The sequence below is a fragment of the Ornithorhynchus anatinus genome, chromosome X5, assembly GCF_004115215.2.
Source record: "Ornithorhynchus anatinus isolate Pmale09 chromosome X5, mOrnAna1.pri.v4, whole genome shotgun sequence".
Lineage (NCBI taxonomy): Eukaryota > Metazoa > Chordata > Mammalia > Monotremata > Ornithorhynchidae > Ornithorhynchus > Ornithorhynchus anatinus.
The window spans coordinates 22,746,479-22,766,678 of NC_041753.1; the positions used below are offsets into that span (position 1 = coordinate 22,746,479).

The window sequence follows — 20,200 nt, forward strand, 5'->3', positions numbered from 1 at the left end:
GTGTTTCTTCTAGCTGCTCAGTGACTATAACTGTAGATTTTACTAGTTTGAAACTCACTAGTCTAGAGCCCTCAGAGGTAGGATTCATGTTCCAATGTCATCGCAGTGGGCAGGTTACACACCTGCCGGGAGATTTCACAACCTCCCCCCATTTAGAACTCTCAGGCACCCCACCCACCGACTGGGCCAGAAGATGCCTGGCTCTCCTGTTAAAGTTCCCCAAACTTCCACGGTTAGTGAGCCTGAAAGCCCAGGGGTGGGAACTAGATGAGAGAAGTAAATCATAAGGCTTCTATATACTAGAAAATTGAAGTTTCTTACTGTTCTTTAATGACAACATCCTTTACAAAACCTCCCTCCACTTTTCCTACAATAAAAGCTTTCTTTCTTGCTGAGACCCCCAACTTTTACTGGGGTGGTTTTGTTTTTTTTCCATTTCACCAATCCCAGGTGAAGAAGATCCTGTGCACTCCTGTAGCTTGAGGGAAGGGTGGAGGGGTGAGGAAGAGAGAGAGAAATCATCATGGTCATTGACGGTTACATCTCTATCTACAGAGTTCTCAATGGTCACCAACTAGTCTTTGGGCCCCAAAACTAGGGAGCGGGATCAGGCTAGCAGAACTAACGAGTTAAGGTGAACTCAATCTACTTATCCTGGCAGCGTGCCAGTGAGTGGGATGTGAATAAGGGTATATTTAAGGTCCTCTGTGGGAGGAGGGGGAAGAGAGCCTCAGGCTAGGGCCAGGTTGGGCCCCAAAATGACTATTTTGACAACCTCGGTAGAAAAAGCTTGGTTCTGCTAGTCTTTCCATTAGACTGGTCTGTAGTGATGTATTAGGAATATTCTATAATTACAGTATATTGAAGAAATCCCTTCATAAATTAACACACTTCATACAGATTGAAAAAATTATTTAATTCTATATCCACAGACCCTTTTAAGCTCATGAACATGAAAAATGAACTTTGGAACAGACATTTAAAACTACTACTGTGAGTAATTAGCACTTAATACAGTGCTCTGCACACAATAAGCACTCAATAAATACCACGGACAGCCCCATGTCGGACAGGGACCGTGTCCGACCTAACATTTATCTACCCAAGAGCTTAGAACAGTGCTTGACACAGAGTAAGCGCTTTACAAATACCACAATAATAGGTTAATCAGATCACAATTACTCTTAGCCCCAAAATCTTAAACTTCACCATTACCCCACACTATGTGAAGCACTGGCCAAGTTCACATGTCAAGTTTTTTTTGTTTTTTTTTTCCTGCAATGTTTCAAATTCTAATCTAACTTAAAAAAAAAAAATGCAAAACCTTGGGATTTGTCTATTATTGCCAGCACAGGGCTGGAATGTCACTGTTTTACAAGAACAGAAATGGCACAACAAAAGGCAAGTACAATTCTACAAGTCCCAAGGTTTGAGCAGAGGCTTGGCTAGGTGAAAGGCTGCAAAATATTAAAGGATGGGCTAGGGAGGGAGGGGGACGGGTGTAAATCCCAGTCTGGGAGCTAATAAATTTCCACTGGGATTACAAGAAATCCACATTAGTTAGTATGCCAAATTAGGGCACGTGAAATGCTACCTCAGATGGGACATCTAGGCAGAGGGGCAAATGCAAGAGCATCACAGCAGGTTCTCATTTCACCAATAACACTACAAACCAAAACATTAACATGATAGGGCAATATGGTCAGTTCAGTACAAAATTTTAGTCACATTTTATAAAGGCATGTGAACACAAATTCGAGAAAGTGATAGAATCTAGAAGAGCATCGCTGAATCTTCTAAGCCAGTGCGTGTGCATACACTTGAAAACAAAGTTACAAGGCATGAAACGGAAACAAGATGACAAGGCGGGTGGGGTGTCCTTTGCCCTTATGCAGTTATTTAACGATTTGAGATGTCATCACGCATACTGGTCTGTTACACATTAAATTCAAACTTATTTATATTAGGGATTTTCAAAACACAACTACAGTTGAATATTACAACAAAAGTGACACCAAGTAGTGAGTGCGTTAAAGATGACTATAGTCTTTCGGTTATTCACTACTGCATACAAAAGCTAGCATCACTATATTTCGCTAGGCCCGTTTAAGAGGTTTGACACTGAACACCACCTCTGGGGTGATGTTCGTCATCCTCATACGCCTCTCCGTTGTAGTGGCGTCTTCTCTCCTGAGCTGGGTCGAAGTCCAGAAGTTCAACTTGATCCATTTCTTCCGACTCCTCCACTTCTTTTCTCTCAGGCAGTAACTTTTCCAACAGAGAGAGTTTGTCTGATGAAAGAAAGCCACTCTCTGGGAAGTTCACCTGCCATTACAAATATCTATTAATATCACAGTTCGAAAGAAAGTTATTACTCTTCATTTTCTCCTTCTCCAGACTCTAGGACAGAAGACAGCCACACTAATTAACCTAAACACCCTGCTCTTTATAAAAGCAGGAGCTTCTTGGTAATGCTAGTGGTTTCTTCCTTCCCCGTCCCCTCAAAGCTCTGCCCCCACATTCCGAATGAAGAGCTTGCTCAGCCCCCGTGCTAAAATACAATCTGACTAGTCACACCATATACTTAGGTACATATCTTGAATTTACATCATCATAAGTTACTCATTTATATTGACATCTGCCTCCCCCTCTACAGTGTAAGCTTGCTGGAGGGAATGTCTAATTGTTGTATTGTTTTCTCCCAAGGGCTTAGCACAGTGCTCTGCACATAGAAAGCACTCAAATACCATTGACTGACTCACAAAACCCCAACTTTAAGTTCAAGTCCAGTCTTTTCAATGTATAATCTGTATTTAATACCATTCCTTAGTCTTATTCCATTTAAGATAAAGGCTCTAAGAAAAACACGTTTTCACTCCTGGGCTAAGATTTAGTGTCTGGCATTCTCTAAATTTGGCTTTTTGGAAAGTTAGCATTTTCTGGGTATAACGGTCTTCAGGTTTGGCAGCATGAACTGAAATAGCTTTGATTACACACTTTACCTTAAATTCAATAATGAGGCGACCTTTTTCATATGGCCTGCGATAAATTGGCATGCCTTCGTTAAGTACACACTTAATATCACCGTGTTTGATGATCGATCCTAAAGAAGCCATGGAAGTTTTATGGTTAGCATAAAGAAGCAAAGTACGGGGTGCTTGCTTGATAGCGCAAGAATCACAATCACAGCGGGACCCTGTTATAAAGTAGGCATAAGACTCTTCCCTTATCTCCCACAAAAGGCAAAGAAACATGCCAGTCCTCCTTCCGGTCCTGGAGAAGGGCAGATAGACAAAAGAATCCTGTGGCTGCAAGATAGAGGGGAGGGAACCCTGGGTCCCACCCCACTCTACTCCTGAATTTTTTTCCAAACCCAACTCAAAGAAAAATAAAACCCACGTTACGAGGGATCGGTTTGTAGCAGAATGAGTCGCCTTAGAACAAGCCCTGGTTTATAATCCTATCCCACTCCCGTCATTCCAAACTGCTCTTCTTATAATACCAAAAGGAACCAGAAAGATAGGCAAATGCCGTCCTTTCAAATTCTCAGACTGCGTCTAGACTATAAGCTCCCTTGTGGGAAGAGAACATGGCTACCAACTCTTGTATCTCCCAAGTGCTTAGTGAAGTGCTCACATACCATTGACTGGATCTGCTTGTAGCTAAAGAAAGAAGTCACCAATTTTCCCCTCAAGCTACCTGCTTCACTGCCCTAATGTGAAGCCTAGATGCAGCAGCCTGCATAGGATGAATCCTGAACGGCCCAGGAAGGTGAATTTCAGCACCTATGACTTAGAAACAGGCAAATATTTTCCTTAACTAGAAATAACCAACTTACCAGGTTGAGAGGTAATAATAATGGTTCTGTTATCCAAAGTTGAGATTGGCTTCTGGAAGCCACACAGTGCTTCAACCAACTGAATATCCATGCACATAAAGAGGTCTTCTCCTCGTCTGTAGGACAAATTATTTAGTGATAAAATAACTGTTCAGCTATATCATGTGTCAGCACTAGTAGGTTTACATTTTCAAGAGGTGAAGGGTGAAAGAAAAAGGGACAGAGTAAAAAAAAGAAAAAAAAAGTTGGAAGTCCAAAACTGTCTCCACTCTACCTCATCTCCAGCAAAAGTTTGAGAAATTTCTCAGAAAAGTGGTAGAGGAAGTTCTCCCTCAACTAAAGCAGAGGAAAATCCTCATACATCACTGCCGCTATCAACTGCTAGAGATCTCACTGCCTTTTCTCTTGTGATTTGCATCTTTGACACATCTTCCTCAATCAATATTGAGCATCTACCGTAGGTGTGAATTAATCCTATAGACTGAACTTACTTATACATATGCATGGAGGATGATCATGCACATAAATAACTGTGTAGAGTGGCTGCTGGACTGAAGGAACTGGAAGTGGGGGGGGGGGAGATAATCCATCTGGGAAGGTGGGATTTCAGGAGCACTTCCATAATTCTTATAGCAGATACTAAAAGGATTAGTGACCATATTAAAACAGTATTTTCTGAATTTCAAGTAGTTCTCAAGTAAAGAGATCGTTCTGCGGTAAACTTTAGAGTCCATGACAGATATCCTTCGGAACACAACTCGAATATTTCTACTAGCCCAGAATCGTCTCCACCCAATTCCCAGAACTTTCATGTCTGTAAGTAATTTGGTGTAATCACTGTATAGAGTATTGCACTGTAGAATCTTGGCTGTAACCAGTTTGCATGTAAACTTGATTACAGAATCAATCTCTATTTGACTCTCGTGTACTCCTCCTCATCCTGCATATTACTCTCATTTCTGTTAACTTTCTCCCCTTCGGCAGCAACACTGCTTACAGCTTCTGTGGAATTATCTGGAACTGAATTTTCAATGACATTGTACCTTGGGTGAATTACCCGCCTTCTCAAAATACTGTTCATATTATCATCTTTTCTTATTTGAATTGAAGGGTTAGGGAGGTCTGGTTATATCACTGTTGTTGCTTTATTCCAAACGCAAGAGCAGACCCTATTCAGTTGCCCAGTGTAAGTGTTCATCTCATATCTGTCTCTTCCTCTGCTGTTCAAGGGATGGGGGAGGGAGGGGAGAAGAGGTGAGGGAGAAAAGGCCAAGACCTCCCATCCCCGGGGACCACTTCAAGTTCCTGAGCCACAGGGTCACTCACTGCTAGTTTCCTTGTTTTACCACCCCTTCAAACTGTAAAACTGACAATCTGGACCAAGTCAAATTAAGTTTCGATTTTTTTTTTTAATCACATCTAGAATTCAGTGCCAGACATCCTGTGGCAACTCAGATTTCTTGAATTTGTAATTGATCAACTGCTAACACTTGCTGTAGACATCATGGTGGCATAAGAAAGCTCATTACTGAGCATGTACAGAGCACTATATACACGGAAAACATTTTATAACCATCGAGGTGTCATCTACATCTGGGAACAGTATTCTAATTATGTAGGTGGGAAATCTGAAACAGAGATTAAACTTTCTCAAGTCCAAAAGCAGCACAAATCCACATTAGCCTCCATATTTTAAGACCCACCAGATTGCTCGGCTAGTGAAAATACAATTGATTTGTATTTGGGGGAAAGGGAGGAGGGAGAAAGGTTATCTTAAAAAAAATTTCTAAGACCCCCTCAACTACAGGAGCTAACTTCTTGAGGGTAACCAGCCGAGGCCATGAAACCCATGTGCTTTGTAACCAGAATATTTTGGGGCTGCGTTCACCCTCTTGCTCATTCCAGGCCTGGGAAAACATTTGTGCAGGACTCAAAGTGACCATTTCCAAATGGGAGAGGCAAGATCCAGACATTGGGTTTGCACCATTAGCTCTTTGAAGCCTACCACTCCCGAGTCTTGTCGCTCCCCTCCCCCTTTCCATCATACACTCAAGAGAATTGGCACCTTAACCCTTCACCCTTTTGGTAATCCAGCCAAATACTAGTTTAAAAGAACAAGAGAATTTTGAAGTGTATCATTCAATTAAGACCAGGTCCTCTAGTAAGAAATCTACTGCTTGATCAAACTATTTTTTTTTTTACCTTGTAAATACAGTATTATCTTTCTGATCCAAGACAATGATAATATCTCCTGGTTCTAGTCCAGGCTCTTGGTCACCTTCCCCATGGAATGTTATCTTCTGTCCATCTTTCATACCTAAAATAGTCATTTACATCAATCAACAGAATTCAATTCAAGGTTAAAAAAACCCAAAAACAAGATTGCAGGAGATATCTTCATTATATTAAAAGGCTTTACAATTAATCCTGCATTTACATTTAAGAGGTTTCGTAATTACAGGAAGGCACTAATTTCTGCCTCTCCATTCAGAATGTAACTCTGACTTTCTATCAGAGGAGAATCTCTGATAGAAATGTACAAAGTATATAAATACAAAAATATTAAAGTCACATTGATAGTTGAGAACTACTGGAAAAATTTTCCCCCTGTAAAGTGAAAGTTTTGCAACCAACGGGAATGATAAGATTATTAGATTGAGCTAAATTTGAAATCTTCTAGGCTTAGCATTACCGTTACTCATCACAAACACATACCACACATGACAGAAATCAAAGTCTACAAGTTACCTTAAGTGAAAAAAAGGACTAGTTCACTGTCCATACATTTTCAGACAAGCAAAACAAGGACCGTTAGGGGGAAGAAATTAAAAAGTCAATGTAAATGATGCCTTTTACAAAGCGGTTTGGCATTTGAAAGACCAAGAGCCAAAGAAATCTGAACTTGAAGGCAAAAAACCTTAAGTTTCTGCCTTCTTTGTGTGTTAATAAAAGACTTCAGATTTATGATTAAGTGCAAGATACTAGACAAACCTAAATGATTTATTTAGAACCACCTAAGTATTCAGGAGCAGAACTAGATCAAACCAAGATCTTGGTTCCCGCCAAACCATTTGGGAACTCTACCCTTACTCTAACAAAGCATGCCACAGGGCAAGTTGGGGACTCCAGGGGGCAGAGAGGGGAGAGAGAAACAAAGACTTCTTTACCTTTGTCAATATGAACTTCCAGTATTTTTTTCTCACGGACGATTTTCCTCCCATTGCAACTCTTGCATCTGTCCTTAGGACTGATTCTTTCCCCGTGGCCCTGGCATTCCATGCACACGGACTGGATTTGTTGAACCATTCCAGGTCCTATCTGATGAATCCTTATTTGCATCCCAGTTCCTCGACAGTTAGGGCAGCATTCGACCGCACCCTTTTTACCACCCCTACCTGAACCCCAGGAGATTAAAAAGATTGTTAGTATATTTAGCAGCAGAATACTGGGGCAGCAATAGCTTTCCAGAACAGGTAAAGTTATCCCCCCCTGACCCTCAATAGGCCAGAAACTGCACAAAAGCAGAATTTTCAGCATGTCTATAGTCACATTCCAGATCATTTAGATTTGTTAATGTTGAGATGGAAGGATATAGAGAGGAAGTGTTACTTCTAATAGGCTCTTTAAACAAATACTCTCCCCAACCTTCCAAAGCTCTACAAATAATCCCCCCCACACACTTTGACTGCAGTTATCCCGTTCTCCACCCCCACCCACCCCCGAGGCAGAGAAAGAATGGCCAGTTTCTACCATTTTATGCCAACCTTTCATGCCAACTCACTACTGTTCACCCTGGCAATCTTCTGCTGTGGACCTAGAGAACAGGTGTGGGACAGATCCAGAGGTATAGAATCATGTAACGTAAAGGTGTTTGGGGGAGTGGGAGGAATTTCATGTCTCTCCCCTCTCCTTGGCTTGCTGGGCCTCACATAGGGCCTGAGAACTGGGTAGTTGGTAACTTCCCCAGAATTAGTGTCAGGAAACATAAGGGATTTGGGGGAGTAGGGAAGGAGGAGAGTGAACACGTACAACAGAGGTGGTGTTTTATAATTGGCAACAGAGCTGAAGAGAGAACCTGACCTTGAGGGCAGTGATCATGCAACTTGCGTCTGTGGTACTCTTACAAGAACTTAGTAGTCTGGACACAGTAGGTCCTCAAACACCACTGACTGATCAAAAGTTCATAGTCACTAACTTGAAAAGAGGGAGTTCTTACAGCCTCATGGGAAATGGAGTACCTCACATCATGACCACCTACATTTTCTCTTAAAGTGTTTTAAAAATTACCTTTTATGGATTCCATCAACACCCTCCCCCCCATTTCTGTGCTTTCTCCTCTTAGATTTCATTCCCCCTCAGTTGTCAGGCAGTTTTCACTGCAACTGCTACTCCACCCCTCAGAGCTGGACTAAGGGAACATGTTCTTAACTCCTCCCGTCTCAGTTATTTAAAAAAAAAAAAAAAAAAAAAAGGGACAGGATAAAGATACTGCAGTTGCAAAGCAAGTTATTGCAGAGGCCAAGGATATAAAACAGGTTTGAGATATTGTGATGGAAAAGACTGCAAAAGTCACCTGAAGGTGGTAATCTTGGGTAAAAATTCTGAGTTTTTCTTTCCCTAATTCCATCTCCCTCCCTGTCATCATTGGGGGTGAGACACATAAAGGCTTGGAGAAGGTGAATGAAGGGCTGCGTTTTTTTTTTTTTTCTTGAAACAAATTCTAGAGGGACTGTCTTGGTTCGGGGAACAATTCAGTATTGAAAGGGGAAGCAGAGTAACCAAAGCCGCCCAGAGTAATCAGGGCAGCTAAACCAGTGTTCTAGTTCACTTTGACACCTCAGTACATTCAAGAGAGGCAGGAGGGGGACAACAGATACTGACTCGAATTTGGGGGCATAGTTCTTGGCTAAATTTTTGCAACCTTTCTCTCCAGTGAGCCACAGCTATCCAAAATACCATGTAACTTTACACCCAAAATTGATGACCTGTGGTTTAGCTGTAGGAAGATGGCTTATAGATAACACTTAAATTTGCATTTAAACATCAGATGCACACAACTTTCCTCTACCTGCATGTTGCTTTTAAGGACTTTACATCTCTCCTCTCGTAAACTCCCTGAAAGCAGTCAAGGATCAGGTCTACTATTACTTTAAACTCCCAAGAACCCAGAAGAGCTACGCAACCTGGTATTTGATAATACCTGACTGACACTGTTCTAAAGAAAAGGAACCGTTTACCTGACTCACTTAGATCCTGGTTTTAACAAAGGGGGGTGTAAGTTCTAGACTACCTCACCACTCAAAACATCACAAAACTTTAGAATGTTCACTATAGCTACAGCAGAACTTTCAGCTTCAGTAACAGGCAATACAGGTCACAAAAATGAAAGTAAAATAGAAAAGGAACAAAGTTCAGTCCACGAGGTTGAAGGAAATGTGTATGCTTCAAAAAATGTTGACACAGAACATTACCTACCTTCACATTTGTCACAAATGACATTTTTTTGTAATGCCAGTTTTCTTGTTGCTCCATTATACAGGTCTTCTAAGTTCACTGATAACTGATGAACAACATTTTTACCTGCAGGCAAGAAACAGTACTGAATCGGCCTCAAAAACTGTTCTCTGCCCATCCCCCCACACCCACCCCAATCCCATTCATGCTTTATATTATAAGGCATGGATGTCTTATTAATGTCACCTAATCTGAAAATTCAGAAGATCATGCAGATAGTTTGAAATGATTCAGTATCACCCCCACCAAAGAAAATATCTTTTTAATTCTGTGCACTAGTCATACTACACAGTAGAGTCAGCAACATATTACTGTAATACACTAATTTATATGGGTTTTTTTCCCACAAGACCCCAGTTAGAAATGCTTGACGGCGAGTGGACTGGCAAACGCTCGCTAAATTGACAAACTATATTGATCCTACCTCTCCTCTCTCGTTGCATTCTTCCTCCTCCGCCAAAAAACATATCGAAGATATCCATGGGTGACCCAAAACCACCACCGGATCCACCCTCTTTGATAGCCTGTTCACCACCCTTGTCATAGAGGTCTCTCTTCTTTGCGTCGGAGAGTACTTCATAAGCTTGAGAAATCTGTTTGAACTGTAAAGAGATAGCACGCTTTAATACCAAAATGATGACATCCAAATGTCTAAATGTAATATTTACACTGAGTATTGCACTTGTAGAGATAAATTTGTTTAAGATTATTACATCTGTGCCTGTAGCTCTTGAACCAACGCTTTCCACAAAAAGATTAAGCATCGCCTTAAGCAAACAGTAAATTCATAAGTTGATGTACTTTCCAAAGTTCAGAAGTGTTCACTTTATGCAAGAACAAGGAGAAATATACTTACCTTTTCACCTTCATTGGGATTCTTATCTGGGTGGTACTTCAGGGCCAGCTTCCTGTATGCCTTTTTCAGTTCATCCTGGGAGGCATTGGGCTTCACGCCCAAGACATCATAGTAAGTCGTTTCCTTCACCATTTTCTACAGCCTGCTGCCAAAATAAGAGTGCGTTTGAGACCACTGAATTGGGGAGGGGGGGCGAAGAACCAACAGGATATTTCTAAGTCACATTACGCTCCAAGCAACACCGTGGGGTTTACTGTTTTCCAGCAGGAAACTTTTAGCTGATTTTTTTTTTTAAATACCGTAGTTAGCTATCCATGACAATGGAGGCCAAAGAGGAATGAATCTATGAAATCCACAGACGATCACTCATTTTAACCAGTAAATCTCCACCACCACCCCACACACATACTCCCAATGCACCAAACTGACAGATAAGTTTATCCTACTTTCAGAGAAGAAACCGGACGACTGCCAACTGGGAATTCTGGTTGATTCTGCCTTACGCCTTCAAGACTGCCGTGACCCGAGCGGTTAATACAGCCGAATCGGTGGAACACTTACGAGTCTTCTCGCATTTTTCACCTCAGAACCAGCGTCTTCTAACACTTCCTTCGATGGTTCTTTGAGGTCTCATCCCCTTCCCAATCCCTCTCGGGGAAAATTCTTTTGTCTCCCCTCCCCCCGTCCGACTATCAGCTCCTCGTGGGCAGAGAGCGGGTCATTTCGTGCGTCTTAAAGACGGTCCACCGCGCCCAGTGGGCGCTCAATAAATGCTCCTCCCGCTCGTATCGCCCACCGGCGGCCACCGCACAGACGGGGCTAGGGGAGGGAGCCACCTCCCTCGCCTTCCCCTTTCTTCTTTCCTCTTTCCCAAGGCGAAGTCGGCGGCGATTTCCACGCGGCCCACCATCTTGCCTCGGCCGCCCCATCACCTCAGCCCAGGCCCCCCCACATCGAGTAGCCTGCTCGGCAAGCGGACGGAAGAGGAGGAGGAGGGGCCCCCTTCACCTCAGACCCCACCCAGGGAGACCAGGCTCCCTCCCCTGAGGCGCGCAGCGGCACGGGGCGGGGGGGGGGGGTCCCCCGCCGCGACGCCCCCTCAGGGACCCACATGATGGGAGCCGCGTCCCCTCTCCCCTCACCGGACGGGAGAGCTCGGGGACCCTCCTGAGGGGAGGCGGCGTGACACCAACCTACGCTGTGGCGGCGACGGGGCGGCGAAGGGAGAGGTCGGCCGGCCGGGAGGGCGCGGGAAAAAGGTGCGAGCGACGAGGAGCTTGGCCTCGGGCCACCCCTGCCCCGGAATAGACACCATCAACCATCTCGTCCCCCCAGGCCGGCTCTCTTCGCCCCTCCCTCCCCCACCTCAGCTACCGTCTCCTCACACCGGGGCAACCGGTGTGAGCGAGAGGCCAAGGGGCTGGGGACCGAGGACTTACCGGTACCCGCTCTTTCTAAATGTGTTGGGAGACGGAAAGATAGAGGCTGGGGGGTGTGGGGGGAAAGACAGGGGGCGGGAAGGGGGCAGATCGGAGAGGAGAGGGAAGGACCGCTGCCGGGCGAGAAGAGCGCCAACCAGCAGTCCACCTCCGACCGACTTTTCTGGAAAGTTCTGGCCGGCGCGCCGCAGCCGTTGGCCTTTTGTAGTGGGCGAGCGTGGCGTCACCCACCGGAAGTCCCGCCTCCTCCTCCCCTCCCCCCCCCGGGCTCTGCGGTTACCGGGGCAACGAGGAGGGGCCGCAACCCGGGAGGCGGCGGGCGGGGGGGAGGGGAGCGGGTCGTCGAAGGGGCCCCTTCTCACCCTCTTCCTTCCCTCCGCTTTCCAAAAGCAACCTGCAACGGGAAGGCATCGCCTCGCGAAAAAAGAAAATAACAAGGCGCAGCCCGGGGGGGGGGGGGGCCGGGGGGCCAAAGGCCGGGTGGAAAGGCCCCGAAACTCGTACGGCGGGTTCCTTCCTTCACCATGCCCTCCCTCTTCCTCAGCTGCACGCTTAGGTTTCTTTTTCTTTTCAAAAAAAAGGCTAGAAGTACCTCCGAGGGGGCCAGCGTATTGTGACTTGGCGGTACGTTTCTCCGAAGCTTCGGGACAAAGAGAACAATAGCTTGTGTTGTAGCCTGGAACCCGCAGACGACTTCCCCCTTTTTATTCGCCGCCGAGGCTTTACGGCTTCAGCAAGAAACGACCTCGATTTCCCTAAAATGTAAATCACGAATGAGGAAGATGCATTTTTCTTGCCGAAACTAATAATTAAAAAAAAATCAATTAAGACCAAAGGGACTCTCTACATCTCTGGGGAGTCAAAAGCATTGCCGAAACGCCGAACTGGAATAAATTGAAATTTGTCAAAGCCAATTAGTACCGTACTTGCCATCCGTACTGCAATGACGCCCGGTTTATTTTTCTACAGAATCGTTCAGCCCCTGTCTCCCCACTCCTCGAGACCCTCCGGGGGCTGCCCATCCCACCCCTGCATCGATCAGAAAGCCCTTTCCATGGGCTTTAAAGCCCTCCACCGTCTCTCCCCCTCCTACTTCACCTCCCCGCTTTTCTACTACATCCCAGCCCGCACACTTCGCTCCTCTAACGCCAACGGTGCCCTGCACGACGGCAGACACTCGGTAAATACGATTGATCGATGGATGGACGGACCGATGGATCGATTAACACCTACTGAGCACTGGGAAGCAGCTTGGCCTAGTGGATAGGGAGTCAGAGGGTCATGGGTTCTAATCCCAACTCCTCCACTGGTCTGCTGTGTGGCCTTGGCCAAGTCACTTTGCTTCTCTGGGCCTCAGTTACCTCATCTGTGAAATGGGGGTGAAGACTGTGAGCCCTATGCAGGACAGAGACTGTGTCCAACCCCATTTGCTTGCTTCCACCCCAGCGTTCAGTACAGCGCCTGGCACACCGTAAGCACTTAACAAATACCATAGTTATTAGAGGAGCAGCGTGGCGCAGTGGAAAGAGCACGGGCTTTGGAGTCAGGGCTCATGAGTTCAAATCCCAGCTCTGCCACTTGTCAGCTGTGTGACTCTGGGCAAGTCACTTAACTTCTCTGTGCCTCAGTTCCCTCATCTGTAAAATGGGGATTAAGACTGTGAGCCCCACGTGGGACAACCTGATTCCCCTGTGTTTACCCCAGCGCTTAGAACAGTGCTCTGCACATAGTAAGCGCTTAACAAATACCAACATTATTATTATTATTAGTAGGCGCCGCGCTAAGCACTTGGGAGAGTATGACAGTACTCTTGTTCCTTTCCCTATTTAATGGGGAAGATGACATCATCATTATTTTCCAGACGGTGAGAGCTGGTGGAAGCTGGAGTATAAAGTAGGATGCGTTACCGACACATTAGGATGCGAACAGATAGATATGTAATTAAAAATATGCATATGTAGATGAGTTCCGAGGACAGGAATAAAGTACACAGGTGCTAAGGGTGGATTTCGGGTTGCTGTGATTAGGAGGTTATGAATTAATCAGGGACGGCTTTCCGGTTGAGGTGAAATTTGAGGGGAGCTTTAAAGATAGGCGGAGCTGTAGTCTGGCAAATTTGAGGGAAGAGGGAGAGTTCCAGTCGATTAATCGATGGTATTTTTTGAGCACTTACCGTGTGCAGATCACTGTACTAAGCGTTTGGGAGAGTACGACACAAAAGGAGTTTACAGTCTAGAGGATGGGGGAACAAAGTGAATCGGGGTTCAGAATTAATTTTGAAAATTAATTTTCTCCTTTACCAGATCGAACACTTACGTGAATGGGTTGGGTAAATTTCATATTTGATGCTAACCTTTTCATTCAACTGTTTTCTAGGTCTGGACTGACCCATCCCACCCTTCTGGACCTCGAAGTCTCTTTCGGCCCTGCTATGGAAGAGGCAAAATGAGATTCGTAACTAAGTGATTTCTCTCCACCTCTCCACTGAAATAGAACAAGAGTACTAGAGTAGGAGTGATTTAGATTGGATTAAGAAACAATTTCCTGTCAGTCAGGTTTCCTTTTAACAATTGGCTAGAAGGGGCAGCTGTTCCAAGCCTTCTCCCGCTCCCTTCTGCGTCACCCTTACACTTGGATTTGCTCCCTTTATTCGCCCCTCAGCCCCACAGCCCTTTCGCACATCTCCGTAATTTATTTATTTATATTAATGTCTATCTTCCCCTCTAGACTGTAGCGCATTGTGCTATTGCACTTTCCCAGCAGTTAGTACAGTGCTCTGCCCATAGTAAGCACTCACTAAATAAGATCGATTGCTTCCCAATCCCAGATGATCCTAGGGCACCCCCTTCCCCCTGCTCTTACTTCTGCCATAACAATAATAATAATAATAATGTTGGTATTTGTTAAGCGCTTACTATATGCAGAGCACTGTTCTAAGCGCTGGGGGAGATACAGGGTAATCAGGTTGTCCCACCTGAGGCTCACAGTCTTAATCCCCATTTTACAGTTGAGGTAACTGAGGCACGGAGAAGTTAAGTGACTTGCCCACAGTCACACAGCTGACAAGTGGCGGAGCTGGGATTCGAACCCATGACATCCGACTCCCAACCGTTCTCCCAGCGTAACAACCGTTCTCAATAGCCCTAGTGGTATTTGGGGAGGAGGGGTGCAGAAAACTGGGGAGAGCATGTACCCGGAGAAGCCGGGAGAGAGCAGACTTAGGGTTCCGCTGCCCTGAGGCCTCAAGGACTTTCATTTGAGTCTTTCTACTTAGGGTTCTGCTGCCCTGAGGCCTCTAGGACTTTCATTTGAGTCTTTCTTTAAGCACCGGAATGGGTTTACTGGTCAAGGTTATGAAATGTCCATCTCTTAAGGAGTTTGATGGAATCCTCCCTGGAGGCAAGAGGCAAGGATGCCAACTCTAGATTTCCCAATAAACCCCCCCACCCCACCCACACACCGCTCTACCCACAGGAATTAGGAGCCAGTCTGCCCCGCCCCTCGAAGCATGGTGCGGCTGTTCAGAAGGTTGGAGAAGCTGACAGCCCAACTTGTGAGTGAGTGACCTGCTCACTCCCCGATAGACTCCCCTGCCCCCTCGGGAGGAACAGAGTAGCTTGAACTGTAGCCGGTTCAGAAGGCTCCCCGCCACCCAGGTGAACAGAGGACAATTCTGGAGTCTTACAGGACTTCCACCTGAATCCAGGTGCTGGATGCAGGCTTCCCGTGGGTCTAGTTACGCACCGGCCCCCCCCGCCCCCCGCCCCGGACTCGCTGCTCTCCTCCTACAGTCCAGCTGCACGCTTCACTCCCCAAACCCCAACCGACTCACCGTTCCTCGATAACGTCTATCTCGCCACTCACCTCTCGCCCACGTCCTGCCTCTGGCCTGGAACGCCCTCCCTCTTCATATCCAACAGACCATCATTCTCCCCACCTTCAGAACCTTATTGAAGGCACATCTCCTCTGAGAGGCCTTCTCTGACTAAACCCTCATTTCCTCTTCTCCCACTCCCTTTGAGTTGCCTTTGCAGTTGGATTTGCTCCCTTTATTCACCGCTCCCTCAACCCCACAGCACTTAAGTACATATCCGGAATTCATTTATTTCAATGCCCCTCTCCCCCTCCAAACCGTAAGTTCACGTGAGCAGGGAGCGTGTCTACCAACCCTGTTGTACCGTACTCTGCCAAGTGCTTAGTACAGTGCCCTGCACATAGTAAGTGCTCAATAAGTATGCTCGATTGATTAATAGATCTATCTGTTCTCCCAACCTTATATTCAGGCCAATATTATGACAGTATTTGTCCGAAAATTCGTCATAGCCCTGAAGTGCACTAAAGCAATCAGAAATTAAGGAGCGATTATAAACGCTCTTCCAAGCAGACGTAGATAGGAATGCGATACTGCGTTAAACACACTAAAGCCAGAGAAGGCCAACATAGCCACGTTAACTTACGACCCCTCGCATAGATACTCCTCGGTTTTTACAGCCAACAGAGATTTAGTAGCAGTAATGTATTTATTGAGCAGTTACTGATTACAACCACTTAGAAAACTATGAAGAAGTAAAAGACATGTTCTCTGCCCACAAGGAGCTTGCAATTTAATAGGGAAAATAGGCATGCAGAATATTTACAAACAGTGGGAAGAACAAAGATCAGCTAAGGAGTAGAATGAATTGCAATAGACAATTTTCCTTCCTACATTTGCCCCCTTCTCTCCGAACCTTTTCAGCCGTAGACCTGCTTGATTGCCTCTTGGTTGCCAAGGCAATCGAGTTCACAACACATCTTCGCTTTGTTCTCTAGGTCTTCTAAAAGGAGGAGCTGAAAACAAAATGAAGCTACTCCTTTAGGGGGGTTGGGTGGGGGTTTATGATTTGAATCATAAGCAAAGTGACTTGCCCAAGGTCACGCAGAAGAGGAGCGGCGGAGCTGGGATCAGAACCCGGGTCCTTCCGACTACCGGGCCTGGGCTCGATCCGCTGGGCCACACTGCTTTTCAAGTTCCCCAAGAACCACTTCAGCGTCACCCAAAATAATTCTGGGAGCTACCGTTCCCGCTCCGAGCCCACTCTCCCCAGGGTCGAAGGAGGACAGGCCGCCACCCCCCGGCCCATCTATCACCGTGGCTCTGGGTCCCTGGGGTGGGGAGACCTTTGGCTGAGATCTGGGAGTCCTCTTGCCCCCGGGGATAGGGGATGAGCTACCTACGCCACGAGAAAGCTGGTGGGCCCAGCTGTGAGCCTAACCAGGTTGTCAGCTTTAGGGCTTGGGCCGTGTGCACCTGCTCTGTCCCTAGACCATTAAACAATTATTCTGCCGCTGGAGCAAACTAATTAATTTTATTACTGGCTAGCAGCTGTGAGGAGTTTGACATTTAGCTCGATGACATTTCGGATTACTCTTTTAATGGTAGTTATTATAAATCAATCTAATCATGTTTCTTGAGCATTTACCGTGTGCAGAGCACTGGACTAAGCACTTGGGAGAGTACAATAGAACAGAGTTGGTAGATATTTTCCTGGCCCGATAGGAGTAGATGAGGTAACTGAGGCACAGAGAAGTCAAGCGACTAGCCCAGGGTCACACAGCAGACATCTGTTAAGTGCTTACTGTGTCTCAACCGCTGTTCTGAGAGCTGGGGATGATACAAGGTAATCAGGCCGGACACAGTTTCCTCTCCCCCACAGGGCTTACAGTCTAAGTAGGAGGGAGAGCAAATATTGACTCTGCATTTTACAGATGAAGTAACTGAAGCAGAGAGAAGTTAAGTGACTTGCCCAAGGTCTCACAGCAGGCAAACGGAAAAGCTGGGGTGCTCTCCTGCACCCTAAGTTGTAAAGACCAAGCTAGTATTGTCTGGTCGTAGTCCTAAAAGAGCACCATATGCATTTGGAGTTCTCCCCCTCTAGACTGTAAGCTCCTCGTGGGCCGTGAACGTGCCTGCCGACTCTGTTGTACTGTACTCTCCTAACCTCTTAGTACAGCGCTCCGCGTGCAGTGAGCGTTCGATAAATACCATCGATTCATTCATTCATTGTTTCCTGTGATAAAACTTTTCACTCTCTTTAGCGGAAACAATTTTGGGCAGAAAACGGCAAATGTGAGGGGAAAATAATTGGTGGCGGAAAGTGGAATTGTGAAACACTAGCTCTAATTTTCACGGGCGGTGACATTTCTCTATTATTATACCCTTTTCAACTTATTCAACCGTTTCCCCTCAGACAAGGTGCTTTTTAAAGCTCTACACCCAAATCTTGGAAGTAGAGGAGGTCATCTTTGGCAGCCTGTCTCATTTTGAAAATCTCAGGTTCTCCTAGTTTTCTCAAAATGACTTACAGCCTATTTTCCGTCACAACCTTCTGTATTATCACCATCCCAGTGTAAGAACCAGGTCCCTGAACATGCTGCTCTCTGCCTAAATTGGCCGATGTCGAAGCGACAAGGTGTGATGCTCTTATTTATTGTCCTTGTCGAGTCAGGCTCAGAAAGCAAGCATTCAAAATGAGATTTGAATTTCGGTAGTGGCGTCGCAGGAGGTGGGCATTGAAGTCTCCAAAATAGGCACACAAAATTCTGACTTCTTATACCGCCAGCCAACCAGGAGAGGTAGGCGCATTTTTTTTTTTCTTTTTTCAATGGAATTTGCTAAGGGCTTACTAAGTGCCAGGCTCTGTACTGATACCAGCTAATCAGGTTGGGCACAGCCCATCTTCTACACAGGGCTCACAGTCTTAATCCCTATTTTGCAGGTGAAGTAACTGAGGCCCAGAGAAGTGAAGCGACTTGCCCCAGGTCACCCAGCAGATAAGTGGTGATGTCAGAATTAGAACCCGGGTCCTTCTGACTCCCAAAGCCTGTCAATCAATCAATCAGTGGCATTCTCTGAGCACTTATCGTGAGCAGAGTACTGAGTACTCAGTGTACTGTGTACTGAGTGCACGGGGGGTACAGTACAACAGAGTTTGCGGACACGGTTCCTGCCCACGATGAGCTGACCGTCACCTTGTTCTGCCGGGACTGTCCCTGAGCCTATTCTGCCACTTGGTTTCTGGGGTCACCAAAGTCGCTAGGATGGAACCGGGCTGGAGCGGGGAGAGCAGAGGTGGTGGCGGTTCATCGCCAGGCCTCTTCATACCTGCAGACCAGCAACCTGGAAGAGCCACTGGTGGTGATTGCCGCCTGCTTCCAGCTACCATCACCGTCCGGGCCCTTCCAGTGGAGCTCACCGCCCTCTTCCCCCACCGAACCATGGCTTGGAGAACCATGTTAGCTGGTCCTGGAGGGTGATAGTGGGGATTCAAGCCCAGGGCATCAGCCAGATACCCCGTTTGGGGGCCCCAGCAATGAGCCTGGGGTGTTGCAAAGAGATCCGCTGGTAAGATATCTCTATCTGAATATTTGGGTTGTCCTTGACCCTTGTGTTCCCCAGCTCTCGTGGTCTCCACATCCCCTATTTTTTTTTCCTTCCTTTCTCTGTCCCCTCTTTCCCTGTCCTTTTTCTCTCTTTTCCCCTTCCTTTTTTCTCCTGGCTATCTCTCTCCCTTTCCTGTCTTTTTGGCTTTGGCCCATGGAGGTCCCACCCCCGGCTCCCTCCCCGATCAATTTTGAGCCCCCCGAATCTGGCCACCTCATATCCACGTGACCCCTTTCCCCGACTCATTAGGCTTCCCCTCGACCTTCACAACATCGTTAAAATCCATCCTTTCCTCTCCATCCAAACTGCTGCCACAGTTTTCCAATCGCTTATCCTATCTCCTATCCCGCCTTGATTACTGTATCAGCCTCCCGTCTCTCCCTTCTCCATACTTCACTCTGCTGCCCAGGTCATTTTTCTGTGGAAACGTTCAGGCCACGTTTTCCCACTCCTCAAGGCCCACCAGTGTTGCCCATCCACCTCCGCATCAAACCGAGACTCCTCACCATCGGCTTTAAAGTCCTCCATCCCCTTGCCCCCTCTGCTCTCCTACTCCAACCCGGCCTGCGCACTTCACTCCTCTAATGCTAAGTTTCTCACTGCACCTCCATCTGTTGCCGAATTGTACATTCCAAGCGCTTAGTACAGTGCTCTGCACCTAGTGAGCGCTCAATAAATACGATTGAATGAATGAATCTCATCTATCTCGCCGCCAACCCCTTGCCCACATCCTACCTCTGGACTGGAACACCCTCCCTCTTCATATCCAGCAGACAGTGACTCTCCCCACCCTCCATTCAAAGCCTTATTCCGGACACATCTCCTGCAAGAGGCCTTCCCTGACGAAGCCCCCTCCTCCCTTCCGCATCGCCCTCACCTGTTCCCTTTGTTCAACCCCCCTCCCAGCCCCACGGAACTTATGTCTAGCTTTCATCCATTTATACTAATTCATTTATACGATTGATTTATGTTAATGTTGCTAATTACATTAAGCATGAACATTTATTTATAATCAATTCATTATCCTCCTATACATACGGTCTCCCCCTCTAGACTGTAAGCTCAGCGCTTAGTACGGTGCCTGGCACAGATTAATTCATTCAATAGTATTTATCGAGCGCTTACTATGTGCA

At 46.3% G+C, this 20,200-nt stretch overlaps 1 protein-coding gene across 8 annotated transcripts; it reads right to left on the reverse strand.

Annotated features, from left to right (window-relative positions):
• Positions 1–307: 307 nt before the first annotated feature.
• DNAJA1 (DnaJ heat shock protein family (Hsp40) member A1) lies at positions 308–11,820 on the reverse strand. Of its 8 annotated transcripts, none has more exons than XM_029055264.2 (11): positions 11,648–11,820; positions 11,406–11,502; positions 10,209–10,353; positions 9,777–9,954; positions 9,314–9,418; positions 7,006–7,233; positions 6,041–6,155; positions 3,839–3,954; positions 3,003–3,103; positions 2,133–2,325; positions 308–478 (listed from the first exon to the last, which is right to left on the reverse strand). In XM_029055264.2, the coding sequence occupies exons 3-11, from the start codon at positions 10,338–10,340 to the stop codon at positions 438–440; spliced, it is 1,209 nt and encodes a 402-aa protein (XP_028911097.1). In that variant the 5' UTR covers positions 10,341–10,353; positions 11,406–11,502; positions 11,648–11,820; the 3' UTR covers positions 308–437. The 8 variants fall into 8 exon arrangements, with proteins under 8 accessions (XP_028911097.1, XP_007668817.1, XP_007668818.1 ...); XM_007670627.4 differs by having other exon boundaries at positions 11,402–11,502; XM_007670628.4 differs by lacking the exon at positions 11,406–11,502 and having other exon boundaries at positions 10,209–10,350.
• Positions 11,821–20,200: the final 8,380 nt, after the last annotated feature.

Excerpts from the sequence above, each read along its gene's own strand:
- DNAJA1 (XM_007670628.4), bottom strand. The coding sequence starts at position 10,340 with ATGGTGAAGGAAACGACTTACTATGATGTCTTGGGCGTGAAGCCCAAT. Across the intron at positions 9,955-10,208 it reads ATCCCAATGAAGGTGAAAAG|TTCAAACAGATTTCTCAAGC; the intron begins GTAAGTATATTT and ends ATCTCTTTACAG. Across the intron at positions 3,955-6,040 it reads GATAATACTGTATTTACAAG|ACGAGGAGAAGACCTCTTTA; the intron begins GTAAAAAAAAAA and ends TTTGTCCTACAG.